This window comes from Micropterus dolomieu, linkage group LG18 (genome assembly GCF_021292245.1).
Source record: "Micropterus dolomieu isolate WLL.071019.BEF.003 ecotype Adirondacks linkage group LG18, ASM2129224v1, whole genome shotgun sequence".
NCBI lineage: Eukaryota > Metazoa > Chordata > Actinopteri > Centrarchiformes > Centrarchidae > Micropterus > Micropterus dolomieu.
The window spans coordinates 32,937,493-32,956,585 of NC_060167.1; the positions used below are offsets into that span (position 1 = coordinate 32,937,493).

The 19,093-nt window shown below is 40.3% G+C and overlaps 1 protein-coding gene across 2 annotated transcripts in view; it reads right to left on the reverse strand.

Moving 5' to 3' along the window:
- The window catches only part of cntn3b (contactin 3b), a 39,380-nt gene extending 22,224 nt beyond the window's left edge, over positions 1–17,156 (reverse strand). Inside the window, exons 1-5 of one of the 2 annotated variants that reach the window (XM_046076479.1) lie at positions 17,102–17,156; positions 14,788–14,923; positions 5,974–6,149; positions 2,375–2,473; positions 664–867 (exon numbers count right to left, since the gene is read on the reverse strand). In XM_046076479.1, coding sequence (XP_045932435.1) covers positions 664–867; positions 2,375–2,473; positions 5,974–6,149; positions 14,788–14,923; positions 17,102–17,156 — 670 coding nt within the window. Of the gene's footprint in view, positions 1–663; positions 868–2,374; positions 2,474–5,973; positions 6,150–14,787; positions 14,924–17,083 lie in introns of both variants that reach the window. The other variant, XM_046076478.1, reaches the window with a different exon arrangement.
- Between the last annotated feature and the right edge of the window lie 1,937 nt (positions 17,157–19,093).

The window sequence follows — 19,093 nt, forward strand, 5'->3', positions numbered from 1 at the left end:
ACAGCTTTTCATCATTTTTATGACTGTATTTAGCTGTTATCAATGAATGTAATGCCAGTTTTAGAATTTCATAATCATATTTGAATATCATTAAATAATGTCAAGGAAACCCCTAATGCAACATTTCAAGAAATTAGGGCTAAAACATTTCTATGGAACATTAGATGAGTTTATTTTTCTTTTAATATACCACAAATACAGGCCTGTAGTTTAATTTATAGAAAATTATCACAATTTAAATCGCCACAGCAATATTGGTCAAAAAAATCGTAACTGACCCTTTGCTAAGCAACGCTCTCCTTAGTTACTGTTGCTAAATTCGACAAACTGTCGGATTTTTATCATGGAGCTGCCACAGTCTATAACTGCACTAATTTGATCATATCTTGGAAAAATACAGCTACAAAATCTATAAAACCACTGCTTTTGCATACGAGTTAATGGAGTGACTGAAAGTGTCGGACCTCAGCTAGAGCGAGACCTATACTGCGCTGTGATTGGCCAGCTGTGTATTCGGGGCGTGGCTTAGCAAAGGGTCAATTACAACGTTAACCGTCGATTATTGCCAATACCTGTCTAACAAAACTCAGCATAGATTAATCTGAATCTACATGACACATGAACATAGCCCAAAAATAACTTATTTGGACAGTGGGCATTTACCATCACTTCTGAGGACCAGTAGTGTAGGTGAGCTGAGCACCTTCTCCCTCGTGACAGTGTTGTTAACCACACAGGTGTAGTTGCCAACATCTGAGGGCTCCACCTTTGCGATGTACAGACTCCCGGTCTCTTGAGAGATGAATCGACGACTGTCTTGTTGGACAAAGTACGGGTATTCATTGAAGATCCATGCAAATGTCAGCTCTGGATTGGAAAGGAGAAGAATCCAATGTCATCACTCATTTAAAGCACGACTGATTCCACACATGTATTGTTAGATCCGTTGACCTCTATGGCTGGCACAGCTGAAGCTAAAAATGTTAGCATATCACATAATTTTCCTTCTCTTCTCTCAGTTTCCTTGGGAGTGTAATAGTTATCAGTGGAAAAGAAACGGAAGAAACACAGAAAGGAAAGGGAGCGAAACAAAATGGATTAGTTGGTTCATGGGAGGCAAGAAAAGAATCGACGGATGGATTGAGCGATGGATGGATTGTCATATGGAAGTAGAAATATGTTGTGATGCCCCTTCACAAGCAGCAGGTCTACCATGAGAAAGGAGAGACCTGCCAGGACGAATTACTGTTTCATTTTGAGAAGCACAGATTTGCACGAATGAGGAGATGCTCTGTATAATCTACCACTTCGGAGGTGAGGGGCTCAGAGTCAAAAGGTGTACACACTGAGTGTCAAACATATGTGATGCCCCCGAGGAAGTGAGCCTCCGGCTTTGGATGGGATTGAGCGTCTGAGCAGGGCGCAGCGATGCAGATACAATGCTCCTTACAATTAGGCAAGTACGAGCCAAATAGTTCAGGGCCAGCGTAACCTCCTTCTGAACTATGTCATGTCAAGTGAGGAGTAGTAAAACAATACATGGGCTTTTATGCAACAGAAGAAGTGACTTACATGCCAAAAAAGCCATTTAAAGTAAACAAATGCCTACGATGGAGCACATAAGTGACACCGCTGCTTGTGAAAATATTGTATTTAATTCATCATATCTGAGTGATGTGAAAATGAATGTGGTAGTGGAGTAAAAAGCTTTTGCAAACTTCAAAGTCAATGAAGTGTGGTGAAAACCAGAAGGGATGACTTAAAGGTGTTGGAAAAAGTTCAGTGGAGTTCAAGATTATGTGGCAAATTGATGCTTTCAAAATTCAAGAGAGAAAAGGCCAAAAGGGGTGGGGTGGGGGGTGGGGGGTGGGGGGGGGCAGAGGGAGAGCCAAATAGGGAGCAACAGGGCGAGAAAGAAAGACAGGGACAGCAGGCTTGCACTGCTTTACTTTCATTCACTTCTGAAAATGTGAGAAAACACAATAGTGTTACGGTTACAGCAGCCAACCGCGTATAAGCCTATGTCAGAGAGAAAAGCTGTCAATGCACTGTGCTTCAAATTGTTCTCTTGTTTGGTAAAAGGAAAGGAAATTTGTTGTTCCAATGTGAAAGATATATATATATATATATAACTATATATAGAAAGAAACACCCACACAGGGATTTGTTTAGTAGTATTCAGTATGAAATACACGCGGAGACAATTAAGAGCGTCTACACTTATATGGGTGTAAAAACAGATTAAGTTCGGAGTAAGGGAGTAATCCTTTATCAAAGGTTGCCATGTGAAACGAGTTGAGGTATTTCCTGTGAGTCATGTTTCAATACGAGACAGCAGGCATAAAAGCAGCATACCCAGATATCGCAAACTTACCTCCAGAATGTGCAGGCGGACCACATAACAAAACCACTCCTTGACCCTCACGGACGTTTACAGCGCTCCTTGCCGTTTGAGTTTTGAAGTTATCAAGATCTGATAAGCCAAAAAAGGATCAAAATAAAATTAGACAGCTGCTGAAAAAAAAAGCGTAAAATCATCAGTGGCATAGAAGTGCATATCAGACATCCAAAAAGTGTGTTTTTATATAGTCTACATTCTCAAGGGTTTCTTTTAAAAGGATAGTTCTGAAAATAGGGGACATACGTTTTTTTTTCCAAACTCCCTTCACTGATTCACTGAGGCATGTTTTGATGTTACATTTTGAGCACTGGGACTTTAATAGGGCATCATTGATTGCCCTGGGACACCTCCTGACAGCCTCCAACGCTTTCAAAGGCATCTGGGGTGCTGATGAAATAGATGGACCTGACTTGGTGACGTTAACTCTGCAACACTACACTTTAGCGAGGAAGAGATTAGGCTGAAATGGGATAAAATGAGCGGTGGGGAAGGAAACATTGTGCTTGGACTGAACAAACACGGGGGGGAGCGTGCGTGACAAATGACAGTTTGCTGTGCCAGCAGCAATAAGTAACATCATTATTAAATGTGGTGTAATCTCGCACTTAAAAGCATTAGCTTCCCCATCAATACGCTCAGCACAATCTATCCCCTGCAAATGAATGAGCAGTTGCTGGCAGACAAAACCTAAACCTGGGATGATAAACCATCCCTTGCTTCATGACTGATGGAGGGAAGCTGCCGCAGTCTACTCTGTACTCTGTCTGCACCCTCTGGCTAACAGCCTAGAGTAAGCCTTCCAAACACAAACAAAAGAAAGTCAGTGTGACCGATAAGGGAAATTAGGAGAAGGAAGATTATGGAGAGAAGTGGGACAGAGTGTTGGTAAGATTAATGAGCAGCTCTCTGATGACCGCAGTGGAATCAAACAGAGCCAAGTCACGGCAGGACACCGAGGAGGCCACAGGAGGAGATGGCTGACTTGAAATACAGACAGAGGCGATGTCCTTCTGATCTCACCAGGCTGCCTTAGTAAATACAGAGTCCATCTCCTAAAGACATTTACGATTCTGAAGAGCCTAGCTGGAGCAAGATTCATATACCCGGTTTGATTGAAAAGGCTCTGCATAACAGCACTTGATAATTACAACAGCAATGCTTTAAAACAGCGGGAGGGGAATCAGAGAGCTACTGATATTTACTTAGTATACGAGGAAAGGGTGACTCCTACACCAAGATCGCGCAAAATGGCACATAAGAGGGTAGAGATGTAGCTGCTGCAAGGGGATACACTTCCCTCTTCTCTGGGCTCTGAACAGAAGAATAATGGGCTTCACTGAACTGAACTGACCACACACTGTAACTCTGAGAGCTAGAGGCCAAACTCACTGTAGCTGCAGTGATTCCTTTGTAAGCAGAATCCGTCTCTGCCATACAAGAACGGCTGGCCTAGAGATTATAGAGAGCCACCATTACAACTCAAATATGATTGGTCTAGGAAACAGCACTGCTATATAGACATTCCTTGTTATATATTGTCTCCAGCAGTGTTCTTGAGCAAAGCTACTTTTACCTGCTCAACCCAATATAGTTGTCTTAGGGCTGGACAATAAAAGAATAACAATAATTATCGCAATATAATAAATGTTTGATTTTATTCACTTGACAACAAATACATATATGATACACAAATAAGGACTTAATTTATTTATTAAGATGTTTATTTTGTTGAGAAAAAAGGACCGAAAAAATCTTTTACTTCATTTTACTCATCATAATTGTAACCATTTTAACCATCAGCTTTCCCTCAGGAGCAAAAATCAGCCTTTAAAGTCGAAAGAAATAATGATTTGCAACATATGGTGTTAATTATTGATACTGAAAGATATGAAACTTATTATCGTGATAACTTTTTTTGACCATATCATCCAGCGCTAAGTTCTCTCAATGTTTGGATGCTATTTTAAACAAAGAAATCATTAAAAATTGTTATTAAAACCCTTCTGTAGCTTTGGCCATTGTTTCCACCAGCTATAATAACACTGCGCTCACCTAAGCAATTGCTGAAAATTGGAAACAGGAAGTCATCATTACAACAAAACACTGGCATATTAACACCTTGCAAAAGTTAATATGGCGTTTGATATGGTGGGAGATGGGGAATTGATGAGAGCACTGAGACTGAACTAAACAGGACAACTGAGGGCCATAAAACCAAACCAAATAGTGATGTGAAAGACGCTTAATGGCTTTATAGAGCTGAGGTGAACTGCAGAGTCAGGTGATGTGTAACCTTGTAACACATTTCACAATACACATCACTGGGTCATTTGACCTGTTGTTAATATGAATAACTGACTGCCATTTTTACGTTTGTGACATTAATCCGACATAAAGCAGGACTGAGAGAAGTGCAGTAGGCCAACGGTGCCACATTCTCAGACCTCGGTAATTAATTTGATGAGTCCAATGTTATTATAACCGATGACAAAGGCCAAAACTATGAAAAAAAGACCTCGATAGCATGAAACCAGAATTTCTCCTTGAGACAGTATGGAAAAGATGAACAATAAATTGTATATATGGATGCTGTGGACTGCAATTTTGTGTACAATTCTACGTATTATTTCAGTTATTTCTATTGCAAATGTGAGCTGTGGGAGGACAAGTTAGCTTATAATGGCTGCAGCTGAATTTTGAAGACAAGCAAAGCGGCAAAGAAGGCATGACATTTCTATCTTAGGGCAGTGGCCTCATTACACGGAAAAACGGAGTATCAGCTAGTCTGATCTCCTAGACGTCCCTCACTGTGCATTAGGCAAGACAATAAATGTCAAGCAGCTCTGCTCTTCACGCGGTCCCCACAAGTGAGATTCATTACTGGGTTATAGGGAGAATAGCAGTCCATCTCCTGAGAGGAAGGGAAAGGCTCTCTATCCTTCGGACATGATCAATAGTCAGCAGGCTTGATCAAGAGAGGAGAGGTGCCTCTACAGTGCCTGTCTGGAAGGTAGGACCCCACTTCACAGCTTGACTTTCCAACCCGCCTTTTGTCTTTTAAGCAGAAGGATGACTGAGCAGCAGACAGCCTGCCATGTCTGACCCACTCATAATCTTCTGTGTGTATGACACAAAAAGAAGTGCCTGGTGATTACAAAGATGCAAACACTTCTTAAGCATTATTTGTGTTTGTCTCTTTTAAAGTCTGGATCACAGGGGCTGGCGTATCACTTGGCAAAATATGAGTCAATTTGGACTGAGAATAGATGCTGTCAGAGTTGGAACCACTAATGAGAATCAATGGAGTTCAGAGGAGTCAGATGCTGCCTCACCCACTGTGTTTGTTGCATCTGACATTTCATTGGATTACCATTTCCCCGCTCGAAAATCTATTCCCAGGCAATCTAAATGAGAAATTGGAATAGTAAATGGGAAAAAAAAGAAGGCCTGGGCCACAACCATATAACACACGTCAGACTGATATACAGCAGAAAGCTACAAAGAGATGCCAGAATCTCATATCTCTGTCAGGGTCGTGCCAGAAACGTGTTAGCAGTTGTAGGATCACTTACATGCAAATTGCAGGCTGGCTCTGCGGCTAAGGATCGACCCCCACGTGTTGAAGGCGGTGCACTGGTATACCCCAGTGTCTTGGTCCTTGTCCAGGTTGCTAATGATCAGGCTGCCCCCAGACATGTGACGCCGGTAGTCATTCCCCAGATCAATGAGTGTTCCGTTTAGTGACCATCTGGAAAAATGCAAACACAATCAGTAGCTGAGCCCCCCCGAGGATGCACGCTCACAGTGTTTATCACAGAGATCGATTTGATCGGCCCACCCACATCCTGCTGAGAAGATAAAAGGGTAGGGTTCTGTTTTATTAACAGAGAAATCTGAATGTTGTGAATATACCTTACAGCAAGTTGGGAATAAAAGAAAACATTTCTTGACATTGAGGACAGCTCTTGCTCCGACGTTTGACTTCATTTAGCTGATATTTAGCTATACATGTCTGAGGTCACACAACTCTGAAGCGACTAGGGGTTAAGTGTCTTGCTCAGGGACACATTGGTGGATGTGTTACAGTGGGGGATTTGAACCCAGGTCTCTCACACCAAAGGCATGTGTCTTATCCACTGCCCCATCACCACCCCTCATTTAAGCCTGTTTTGCTAGTAGTTTAGGTAAGATTCCAAAACTGTGATGAAAATAGATTTTCTTCTACTTTCATTGTGAAGTGGATTTTATTTCCTCTCGGTTTTAATTACTTCCAGTAGGGAGGTTGTTTGGTTCCAGCTGTTCTAGCAGAATATCTGAAAAATGTTAACAGATTAAATTGACATTTAATGAAAATGTAGGCACATGGGTCAAGGAACAAGTGTTTTTTGTCAGGTAAATACACAAAATGTTTCACAGCATAGTGAGATAGAGCATTTTGAAGGTTTTTGCTGTTTTTGCATTGGCAATGTTGGTCTGTCGGTCAATCTACCACTTTGGTTCAGAGTGAAATGTCTCAACAACTATTGGATGGCTGGATGACTTTTCCAGTCAAACTATCATGACTCCCGTGATTGTATATCTCTACATGCATTTTGACGCAGATTCGTGTCCAAATGCATATTAAAGCACTGTGCAGCCTTGGCAGAGTTATGTGCTGTCTGAGTGCTTTCTAATTAGTTTATGTTTGTGCTTTTGTGTTTCTGACGTATTGCTTTCTGACACCTTCATATTGCATTGTCTACAGACTATTTCATTCAAGGAAAGGTCACCAGATACTCTGTCATGCGAGCACAGTTAAGGAAGTGACAGATATTAATCACAGCTACCATAAAACACAAAACACTGAATAGTATTCACGCTGAACAGTCAAAACACTTTATATGTTGTTAACTGGAATCTACAGACTGTTTGTCTGACAGCGATATATAATATATATAAGGAGATGCAAACTGAGTGATGCTTTTAAGAACATGGAGGGTAATGGGACTTTATCTAAGAACATAACACAGATGAAAACTTTTCCCGTTCCTTGTCGAATTTGAGAAACAAAGAATTATTGGAATGCCATGTTGTAAGTCCACATTTGTGACAGGACTGTGAAATGACATTTCCAATGATAAGAAGAAAAAGAATCAATATAATTTTTTCCCTCCCAGGAAAACTAAAAGGCAGTTAGATCAATGATGCTTCATGCGGTCTTAAAGCCAGTCATGGCTCTCCCCAGTCTCCTGCCTGACAGACTACAAAAGACAAAGCTGTCTTTCATCTTGTAGCTTGCATTATTCATCTAACAGTCTGTGCCAGTCACTTAATCTGACTGATTTTGTCACTGTTCCAACACTGATGTTACTTTAAATGCCCTATATTTGTCATGACAAAGCGTATGTTTCTAAGAACATATATGAAAACACACACTCTGATACAGAATATGGACATTCTGAATATAAAACACTCCGTCATATTATATTTTATTTCCTTGATACTCCACTATCCTTTTGCTCCTCTGTTTATGCCAAAGGGAGGATTACTGCATGCGGAAGAGGGGAGGAGGTTAAATGGAAAAGGATGGGAAACTAGTTAGACGTGCAACCACACAGCATGATGGAACTTAATGGGAGGGGAAGGTGGGCAGCCTGGACAGATCACACACCCCTGGAGCTAACGGTCGGCCAGGTGTGATGGCATCTCTGCACCCCAGACAAAATCAGTAAGCCAACTACCTACTCTCGCTGCAGAAACACCTGAGACAGGCTCTGATATCATAAGCCGTGGGGAGCCTGGCAGAGAGCTCCTTTTTGCCTTTTTTCGTGTGAACACAGAAAAGGTGGATGTGATTTATAGACAAGGAAAGATCACCAATAGCAAATGGGCTGCGTCATGTTGTCATAAGAGGTAAAGAAAATGGCCTCATGGCCCAACACAAATGCAATCTGAATTATTCAAAGCGCTTGGAATTTCTCGCATTGGTGGCAGTGAGAAGTAAGTGGAGAAATGTGAATCGTCACAAGGAGACAAAACAGAAAACACTAGTGAGAAATGCAACTTTCTTTTAATGAAGTGCTCTTTCATTTCTGTTTGGGGGACTGAATTTCTGCATGTATTAAATTTTGCCACAGGTGAAAAAATTCTCCCACCAGGGACAAAACACACAGAACCATGATTTAATTGGAGAAATCAGGATGTGAGAGGATCAGCCTCTCACCTACTGCTACTTTGTGACTGACCTACCCCCGCCACCTGATAATCAATGTAGTTGTAAAATGTCACTGATGAATTGTGTAATTATATCACTAAGTATATTGGGAATCCTATGCAGAGCATTATGTTGTGTGTCACTTAAAAATATTTTGGACACTACTCAGTAGGGCTGGGAGGTATATCGTTATAATGAGGTATACTGATTTTTGTTTTTATTATTATTATTATTGTTTGATGTTGAGTTATTTAATATGTTTCCGTAAAGTCCTGCCAGCGTTTGCTCCTCTCTCTCTCACTCACCGCGCAGCCCCGCCCCTCCCGCCGTCTACTCAGAAAGCCAAAACAACATGGAGGGAGACACAGTGCTGGTCGACACTGCTGAAGACCTGGCTTGTAAAAAGAAAAACAACAGTTCAAGTCAGTGTTTCCCACACATACACTTTACTTCAGCGGGCCACCCAGGTATATTAACGGTCGCCCAGGTATATTTGGCGACACATTGTAGTGTTTTTTTAGAGAAACACAGAGTCATTACGTTACAAGTTGCGACACTGGATATTTTACAAGCATGGACCACGTAAAAGCGACAGTGATTACAATAGTACAGATGTAATTCGTTAGCTACCACGTTGGTTTTGTTTTGAAAGGCTAACATGCGGCGCAGCTGCTGCTGTGAACAGAATCACTCAGGTCATTCCTGTCATCTGGTAGCCATTGAAGTCTTTTTCCCCTTGTCTGTACAATGCATGATGTTAGATAAATCAGTACCACTTTCTAATTGTGGTGTCCGAACAATAATGCTGCGATGATGTGTTGAGAAGAAATCCGCTTGACACTGTTCTTGATCATAAAAGTTTATTACATCAAGGAATTCAGCATCAATTACAAGCTCTGCAGCAGCTTGGAGAGTGACCCAGCCCGATGGCCACTCTGTCTCTCTGTACATCAAACACAGCTTATATAGGACATGTTTAGGTCTCTGCTAAATACCAAGGGTCAGAGTCTGCAAAATAAAGCTCCAACCCATAGAAGGGTACAGTACTACTCTGAGGTAACAAAACAAGGGGTCAGAGGTCAAATTCTATAGAAGGGTTCAGTTCCTACATAACCACCAATCATTACTCCCCCTTAAGAGGTCACTGACCCTCTGTCCTGCTGCTACAGTGCTATTTTAAACTGTAATGGTCAAATGCACATATGTTATACACCACATAATAATTATAATTTATAGATTGTATAGTGGTATTGATAAATCTGGGTTTGTAACTATTGATTATCACCCGCTTTTTGGGATTATTTGAGCCCACTATATAGGGTGCAATAATAACAATAATAATAATAATAACAATAATAATAATAATAACAAACTGTATGATGTAATCTGAGTGGTGATGACAGGATTATAACAATATGTTCCCTCTCAAACACAAACTGCATCAGTAAAAACAGTTCTGCGAAGCAGAGGTCTTCATGTTAGCACAGCTCACCCTGAATCATATTGAATCTACCACTACATCAGGCAGAGAGGAGCTTACACTGAGTCCAACGGAGTCCAGGAGAACAGTCCTATTTACTGCGGTGTGCTGCAGGCACGGGCTGATCTGAGCATGCTCTGAATGAACTCCATGTGACCTTGAGGTACACATCAATTTTGCATGAGGACTCCTCATCAAATAGACTGGGGATTGTACTGCAGCATTGGCTCACCTGGCTTTCCTTGAGGCCAGACACCCACAGAGACGGCCGTGACCACACAGACTGCATACTGTTTGTGCGCGCGCACACACACACACACACACACACACACACACACAAGCAGAGCTTAGAGCTGATAATGGAAATTCAACTGCTGACCAGGGTACTCTCTACAATTATGTTTAGTAGGTTATTGCTGCTGCTTTTTAATAAATTGATGTTCATTTGGCTTTCAAGCCAAATGTAACACAATAAATTTTCCTAAAAACCACTCTGTATCAGTGTGAGTGTTTCTGTCTGTGTATGTGAGAGTTTGTGTGCGTATCAGCTTGAAAAATCCTATTGAATTTAGAGAATAGATGCTGTCAGATATACAGTTGATGTTCACACACATACACACACACACACAGTCATGCACTCTTATCAGCAGATATGATAGAATTTACAATTACAATTTACAGTCTGGATATATGGTGCTTTTTTTTTCCAAATGAGAAGTGAAACAAGTAAATAAATGTATATTTATAAAGCACCAACCCAGTAAATACAGCTACCTTCTTGAAATTCAAAAACGTAGCCTTTATTTAAGACCACAGGCCTGCATTCGTCCAGTTTATCCCATTGGTTTTGAAATGATCTCATAAACTCAGATTTTCTCACCACATAAAAGGACAAGTAACCCTCCATAAGATAAAGATTTGAAACCATTTCCAGAATAAGCCCTGTTATCTGGCACTATGCAGCAACAGCTTTTTCATAACGAAAAAATAATTCTAATCACACCCTACCCAGTTCTATTTATGGCACAGTTACCCTGTACCGACCCGTAAACAAAGGTAGAGTCATACATCTGCCTGAAGTCACATTACATGATAGGAGACACCAGCCAGAGCACTTTTTTTATTCCCCTTTTCCAATCACTGCTGTGCCCTTGATCCTGTGTTACAGCAGATTCATAGTAAACACAGTGACAGGTGTATTCATAAAGCACAGCTCTGAGCCCTGGAGTGTGCTCTGGCGCTACACTGGACTATTTGTCAACCGAAGAAGTGTCAGGGTTCCTGTTCTTATATTCACAGTGTCACAGAGTGGGTGAGGTGGAGTGGAGCACTAAAGTGTTGGAAACAAAATCAGAGGCTATGAAGCTAACTAGCAAGGGGTTTTGTGCATAAACCCAAATGACAACCTGATATTCTCATTTTATCATATCTGCTAATATTTAAATCAGCTAGACAGACATTTAAAACTTGTTAATCTATCAGTCTAATCTATCAGTCTATTTATTTATTTATTTATTTATCTACCTCCATAGCAGTGTTAAATATCACCAATCTGAAATGTTACTGAAATGTTAGCATATTAGTTTTTTCCCCCCATTCAGTCAATCTCATTAAAAGACCAAAACCAAAAATGTACTAACACAAGTATTAACAAGTATCCAAAAATTCTGATATTGCTAAATAAACAGAGCTGCACACTTTCCACACAAAACGATTAAAAACAGAGCAATGAGCCACACAGTTACACGAGGTGACATGTCCCTTCATTAGTGCAAGCATCAGCACTACAGTTTATTTTGACTAATTCCCACATACACCACCCTGCTGCTGTAAATACTCACTAAAACACCCAATCTGTATTAATCCGCTGCTGAAATTAGTCCCCAACAAATGCACATGTTTGTGTAATGTTTGCAGAGACCTACAGTGTCCCAGCTGTTTGTAAGTCATTCTTAAATATTTACATCTTTAGTAAGAACTGTGTATAATAGTACGGTAAAGATCTTCGATTGAACTTTTTTTGCATGGACTTCTGAGGTAAAATCTTTATTTTCTATAAAAATAAAAACAGACAGCTGCTATACCATAAACTGTCCCTGGTGTTACTGCATTGCAGCTGTGGGTACATTTGGCCACTGCTCCTTGGATTAAGGTAATATCTGATGAATAAATTCAATATCCCATTTATTTCACCTACTTTTTAATCACTGTAGAATATGCAGGAAAACTTAAACACCCAACTGCAAGAGAGCCGACATACTATAGGGGCTCCCTAACAAGGGTTAATATCGTCTTCGCTGACAAATTCAATATTGGGTGACCCAATTTTTTTCTAGGGATATTAAACCAAATGGATGAATTTTTCTTAAAAGCTGCTGTAACTGAGGAAATTAAGTGTGGAGCGCTTAATGTAATACCCTCTTGCTTGGCATATCTAATTATACAAACACTTTTCATTTGCAGGGTTTGGGCCCATGCATAGTTTGCAGACTCGTGGTGAAAGTCACAGCATGACCACTTCCTAAAGGCATTTTTTTTTAGTCTGCTCAGGACATTTTGAGGTTCTAATTTCAGTGTTAGTGAAATAAATTGCCAAGAATGTATCCTTTCTATTTTATCATCAGGACAGAAAAGTCCTCTCCTTGCCCGAAGGGAAACAAGTCAAGGGCGATCAGTGTCAGAAATCCTGATGCAACCCAAATAAAACTCCTTCCTCAAAGTAAAATTAAGGGTAGAAATCTAGTGCCTTTAAAAGCATTACCAGAAATGTCAACCAGATTGTTCATTCATAATTGAATAGGGGGGCACTCCAAACAGTGGTACTGTATGTATGTTGTTTTGTACTACTACTACAAACAGAAGATTAGTGCTCCGAAATGGTGGAGAATTACTGAGCTCCAGGTACCACAGCTCTGAGAAAATTAAAAAAATGGACAAAATAAGACAGAAGCTACACAAGGCTTACTAGAGAAGTAGCTTGAAGTTAACCAATAGCTTTATATATATCAGAAGGAATAGAAAGGATAATGAAAAAAAAGCTTTTATCACCTCTCCATACGATGTGGCTGGTGTATATTTTGTATTAATTGTGTTCCAAATGTGTTGAAATCACCCAAAAAAATTTGCTTCAACTAAACATTGAGATCAAAGAACTTAAAGCTGCATCATTTTGTTTGTTTTTTCTAGGTGTATTTACCACTTGGCCTCAGGAAAGGTCTCCACAAAAAAAAAAAATCGCTAAAAATCACACGTATTATAAATGATTTCCTTGAAATGAATATGATATGTGTAATGTGTTAGCAAACTGACCTTCAAATCTCACAAAAAAAATGCATTGTATGCATTAGACGGCACGAAACGAGACAAAGGCCACTTTGAATAAGCTGTGAAATTCTCCATTAGTATAGTCAACAGATCACTCTTCCAGGTTGGAAGCTAGTTGCTAATGTTGTTTGTCTGCAGAGCTTTTTTACTAAAAACAGCTGCAGGACCGAGGGTTCATAAAAGCAGTGACACTAAATCAAAAAAGTAAAGTTGCTGGACATATAACCAAAACAATGAGCTGGAAGACACTGAAATACTCCACAAAGCTAAGGAAACTGCGTAGTTGGTCATACATCACTACAAGCAAGCCCTTTCACATTACACACGTAGTCATCGGATTCATAGTAATATAAAATATTGATTTGGGCAGTTTTAATATGTATATAATAGTGATATGTTGTGCATAACTGCTCTTGTAATATTACGTCCGGCCTGTGCTCGCTCAGCTGTAGAAAAAGTTGCAGATCATACTGACAACAACACTATTTCCCACTAAAGCATTAACACTCCAAAGACCCTGAAAGAGAAATCCTCTTCCACAACACAAGTAAACGTCAGACTAGTTTAAGTTGCGGGTGAAATAATGCAAGTGATGGTTTCGGCTTTGTCCTGGAATAGATCAGGTTGCACAACAAGCATAATGATTCCCCCCAGCTGTGCCTGGACTATGTTTTCAGCGTATACACATTATAGGAAATGTAAGCATTTAACGGAATGTCACTCACAAGGTTATTGCCTCTCTCCCCTGCTTGCTGTGCATATCTACATGGTGCTGACCAAGCTCCGAAACACAATCTACCACAAAGAAAAAAAAACAGCTGCCAGCTGCCATCTTCAGGCAGGCTCCCTGCACCGCCAGGGAATAGCCATGGAGATATCAAAGGATCTCTGGCGCAATTGAGTTGCTGGAATCTCCTTTTCTCCCCTAATGATTTCCTAAGCCATGCACCATATTATAAATCATCATCTTAAGCCGTACAATGGCTTAAATCTTATCATTAATAAAATTAACCTCACTCATATGTAAGGTGTCGGCATATTCATCAGCCCTGGCTCTAACTCTACATCACAGCTTAGGCTGAAAATAGACACGCTTTGTTCAATTAGAAATGGATGCTCAATTAAGCAGTTGCTCTTTGAAGCCTGTCTTTTTGTTCAACGCTGCATTATCTCTCTCAAACATTTATGTCCAGAAAACGTTGTTCTTTAACAAATCAATAGCAATCAACGCTATCGGTGCACTCTTTTATTTCTGTGGAAGCAGCAATAAAGATTCACAAGCAATTAAGCGCAATGGATTATCACCATGAGATGTGGATGTGGAGCCAAAGCGGGTAGACAGTTGAGCCGAGCGCTGGTGGGGAATGGAACTTTGATGTGGTAATTTACCTGTACTGCGGAGGAGGGCTTCCTTCTGCCTCGCACGTGATAGTAGCCTGCTGGTCTGGGGAGTTGATCGGTAAAATGAGGTCACTTGGCTCCGTCCTCCATCTTGGCCCTTGAAATATGACATCCTCTGTACAGGCTGGGGAAAGGGGAGAAAGTCTATAGTAGTACAAGCTAGAAAAATTGTCTCTTTGACCCTAAGAGAAAATACTGGAAGAATAGCAAAAACACAGACACTGTGAGGAAAAAAGAGTTAATCTTACTGAAATACAGAAAGTTTCTGACACCCGGTGTATATATACACTGTATAAATTGTGTCTTATTCTCTGAACAGTGTTGCTTTTTACAAAGAAAAGCAAGAAATACACCAGAACAATACCCAAGATGTGTTGTGTACACCTTTTGCTTATCTTGCATCAAAAAGAGTAAATCCAGGTACCCTTGTTAGGCATTAACTGCTAATGCTGACAGATTTGATATCTTTTTCATTGAACTACTTCCTTTTTTAGATGGACCTGAGACTTGGAATAGCGAAGAAAAAACATGGTGTGTATCTACTCCATTTTTGCATGTGGGGTATATATATCTATAGTGCAAGGCCTCACTTTGTTATTTATCATCATGATAAATCATCACACTGTTGCTACTGTCCAAGATGTAATTAATCTCCCTGGTTCAACTATGTAATATAATGCTTTGATTACTGTGTAAATATTTAGCTGGCTAAGGGCTTTGAGAGAGTTTAATGCAGTTGCAGAGAGCTCACACAGACTGGGCAATACAACCGAACTTAGATGTTAATTGTGTGTTAATTACCTACAAGTAACAATATCATAATGATAGATGACAATATTTGGGGACTTAAAGTTGAGCACTAGTTCACAATAGTTGACTACTGATGTAGAAAGCCTGTTCTCACATATTCCCCAGTAATAATTGATTGCCTGGAAGTGACAGGATTGATAAATAAAGCACAGTGATCTATTTTCAGAACTTCTATGTCATACTTTGCATGCACCGGTTAATTGAGGCCATAAGGATGCACTCATCTGCCAGCAGCTTAAAAGGAGAGGATGTGGAACACAATCTGGTACTAAATGAAAGCAGTCAACAGACGGACAGAGTAGGCCTAATTAATATCCTACTGCTAACAGATTGCAGCATGTGGCCAGCAGTTCTACATGTGGTTTTAACTGGTAATATGGTGTCAGTGAATCAACATATATTTGTGATACTGGTGTGATAGATTCAGAAACAAGATACGACATCGAATCACATCACCTCCTGGTGGTTGTTCAGAAAAACGGAGGCGATGGAATTAGCTTCTAACCAAACAACAGTGAAATCCCATCAAACTCATTCACTTCACAGTTTGGTTGAACAGCCTCTCCCTTGTGTGAATTTGAATGAAACGGCAGGCAGAATAACATCTAAGGCGTCAGTGCATTTTGAAAGTCCCAGGCAATAGAGCCAGACAACATGTCACTTCAGATGTCATAATGATTGTTATCAGAAGGAGTGATTCTCGAGGGTTTCAAAGTGTATAATCACAACACGGAATAAGAACAAGCTCCTATAGGCAGCAACCAATGCACAGAAAAAAAAAACAACACTTGTCCGCTAGGAAGGTGCGACTGCTTGGATCTCGCTCCCTTGAGTGCTGGGTGTGAATTACCCATGAGCCAATTTGAATAACATTCATTGGGATTTACAATGTCATTTTAACAAGGGTTGACATTCTGGTAGAGTGTCTGTGCTTCTCCTGCTAAAATCCCAGGTGGCCATACAAGGGTGGAATCAGGCACGGTGGCAAGTAGATTGTGCTAAAATGCGGGGCTGGAGTCGTCACATGGATCCTGATAATGATCTGGACAGGCCATACACAGGGATGGGACTGGATTCCCAGTTGTGCCTGACAGTGTACTGTGAATGTGCAGCAGGACACCGCTCTAGGGAACAGTGAAGGACATCATGCTGTAACGCTGTACATGTAATAACTGCAACTTAATCAGTGTAACCTGGTCGAGAAGAAGAGATTTTCTGAGGTTATTTACAGACATTCTGATTCTGTCTCTCCCTCACTAATGGATGAAACTATATATTTTATATAAACACTGCTTAGAAAGAATGAAATGCCATTAATAACCTCTAACCTTACCGACATGCATGTAGTCTGTGAGACTGTGGAATAACACAGAAAAGAACAAGAGCATTCTTCTGTAATGAATGTGCAATAGAAAACACAACTTTATTAGGAGAGATGTTGTGACATAAACCATAACAGCAAGTACAGTGAGACTCAAATATAATATCTTACCTGCAAGGCATCCAGTGATTGATAGCAGAACAATTTGTTTCCATGGTAACATCATCTTTAGTTGCCGAGGGCTAATAAGACTCTTCCAATTGCTTGTGAATGGAATGCTCTCCCTTGAATACAGGAATTTTTATCTGAAGGGAAAGTAATTATGGATATTATTAAAATATGACATTTTGATCCAACTTCGACAAGCATTCATCAGCAAAAAAACATGATTATAGCACTGCTAACATAATCGGGTCGTATTATTTGGGAGTTACTGTAAGTGAAGGGAAAGTGAAATCTTGAGGAAGTGAGAAGCGATGGGGGCGGGGTGCAGGATACAGCCCGGCAGTGTGATTTTCAGGTGGCACAGAAGAAGAAACAGCTGCTAAATGGGAATGTTTTCTTCTGCCGTGTGTGTTTCTCATCCGCCTAACAAGCTCAATTCTGCAGCTTTAAAGAGAAGTGAGGAGGGAAATGATTGACCTCAAAAGATACTTCTCTCTCCCAATTTGACTATTAATAGGAGCAGGCAGACTGTGTACCAGCACTCCACAAAACGCCACTTCATTCTTTAACAAAGGGTTTGGTGGCCGACTGAATGTAAGCAAACTGACTGTTTTCATTTTCATATACATGCATCATTCCCTTAGATCAAATGAAAATACAAGGCCACATACTAAAACAACAAAAATGGTACACTTCATTATCCACTGTAAGCGTTGACTGACAATATAGATTCTGTAAGAGCATAGAAAGCTGTCTGCCTATACCAAGGTATTTATCCCTTTAAAGGGGCACTCCAACAACTCAGTCTGTCCTCTGGGGCTCTGGAGGAGCTTTGTCCAGTCAGAGACAACGACTCTGACTATATCATTAGCGTTATTGTCATCAGGAGAATACAATGTTGCGCGGTAACACTTTCCTACTGTAATTGCATTACAGCACTGTGATTACTTTGGTTAAAATTCAGTAAATACATTTCAGTAGCCTCTGTACCCAAAAGAGCAGGAATATGCCTTGAGGTACATAAGTCCAAAATTTCCATTTTGTTTTAAGCCCTTAGAAAGCCTAAATTCAGGAATGACCTGGTTTTGTTCAGAGCTGAAGGTTGTGTGAACCCTCGAACTGCTTCACTGTGAGAACGGAACTTAAAGTGCTGTGTGCAGTGACCGGGGCTAAGCTAGCAGTTGGTCAGTAATAGTCAGTAAATATTAGGGCTGTCACTGGGAATTCAGTACGAATTTAAAAAAAGACAGCGTCTTGTCCTTTTCTACTGAATTCATAAAAGGAACTTTCACTCTGACCCCATTTCAGGCCCTGCTGCTCTTTCAGTAAACTAGGCTACTGTTGTCCTCTTCATTAAGACAAAATGGAGAAAACTAGTGAGCCTTGCTGAACCAATAAACATGACACTGAAACATCTGAGAAGTTACACAGCGTTTTCAATTCAACACTACAGATGGAATAAATTGTGTCTGTTTGTTGATTCTGTAAAGTGCAACTGCCTCAAATCAACGTTAGCTTGTCACCAAAGTAAGGCAGCAGAGACAGCTCAAATAAATTTAACATAAATTATACGCAACGTATAGCTAATATTAGGCTACTTTGGTTGTGTTCAAATTAATTCACTCAAATAATTTGTTAGTTATATTTTTTTCTCTGTGTGCACTAAATACAGAAGGAAGAGCAAGAAGGAGCTGAGTAAAGGAAAGGAAAGTCATTAATTACTTTTGTTGTTGAGTAATTAGTAAATTGATGTAGTTACTTTTTCACTGAGTAAGAAGCAAATTGATTGCACATTCCAAGTAACTTCCCTGACACTTCTTAAAACAAAAAGCTCATGGTACAAGATGCAGGTGTGGAGAAGAAAACATGCTTATGGTTGGATTATGGGAAATGTAGGATCCAGTGGATTTGGAGCATGACCCATGCGGGGGTCTAAGTATCCTGGCGATTGATCATCAATCATTCGATTAGAAAATATGTGTCTTGTGAGTTCAGCAA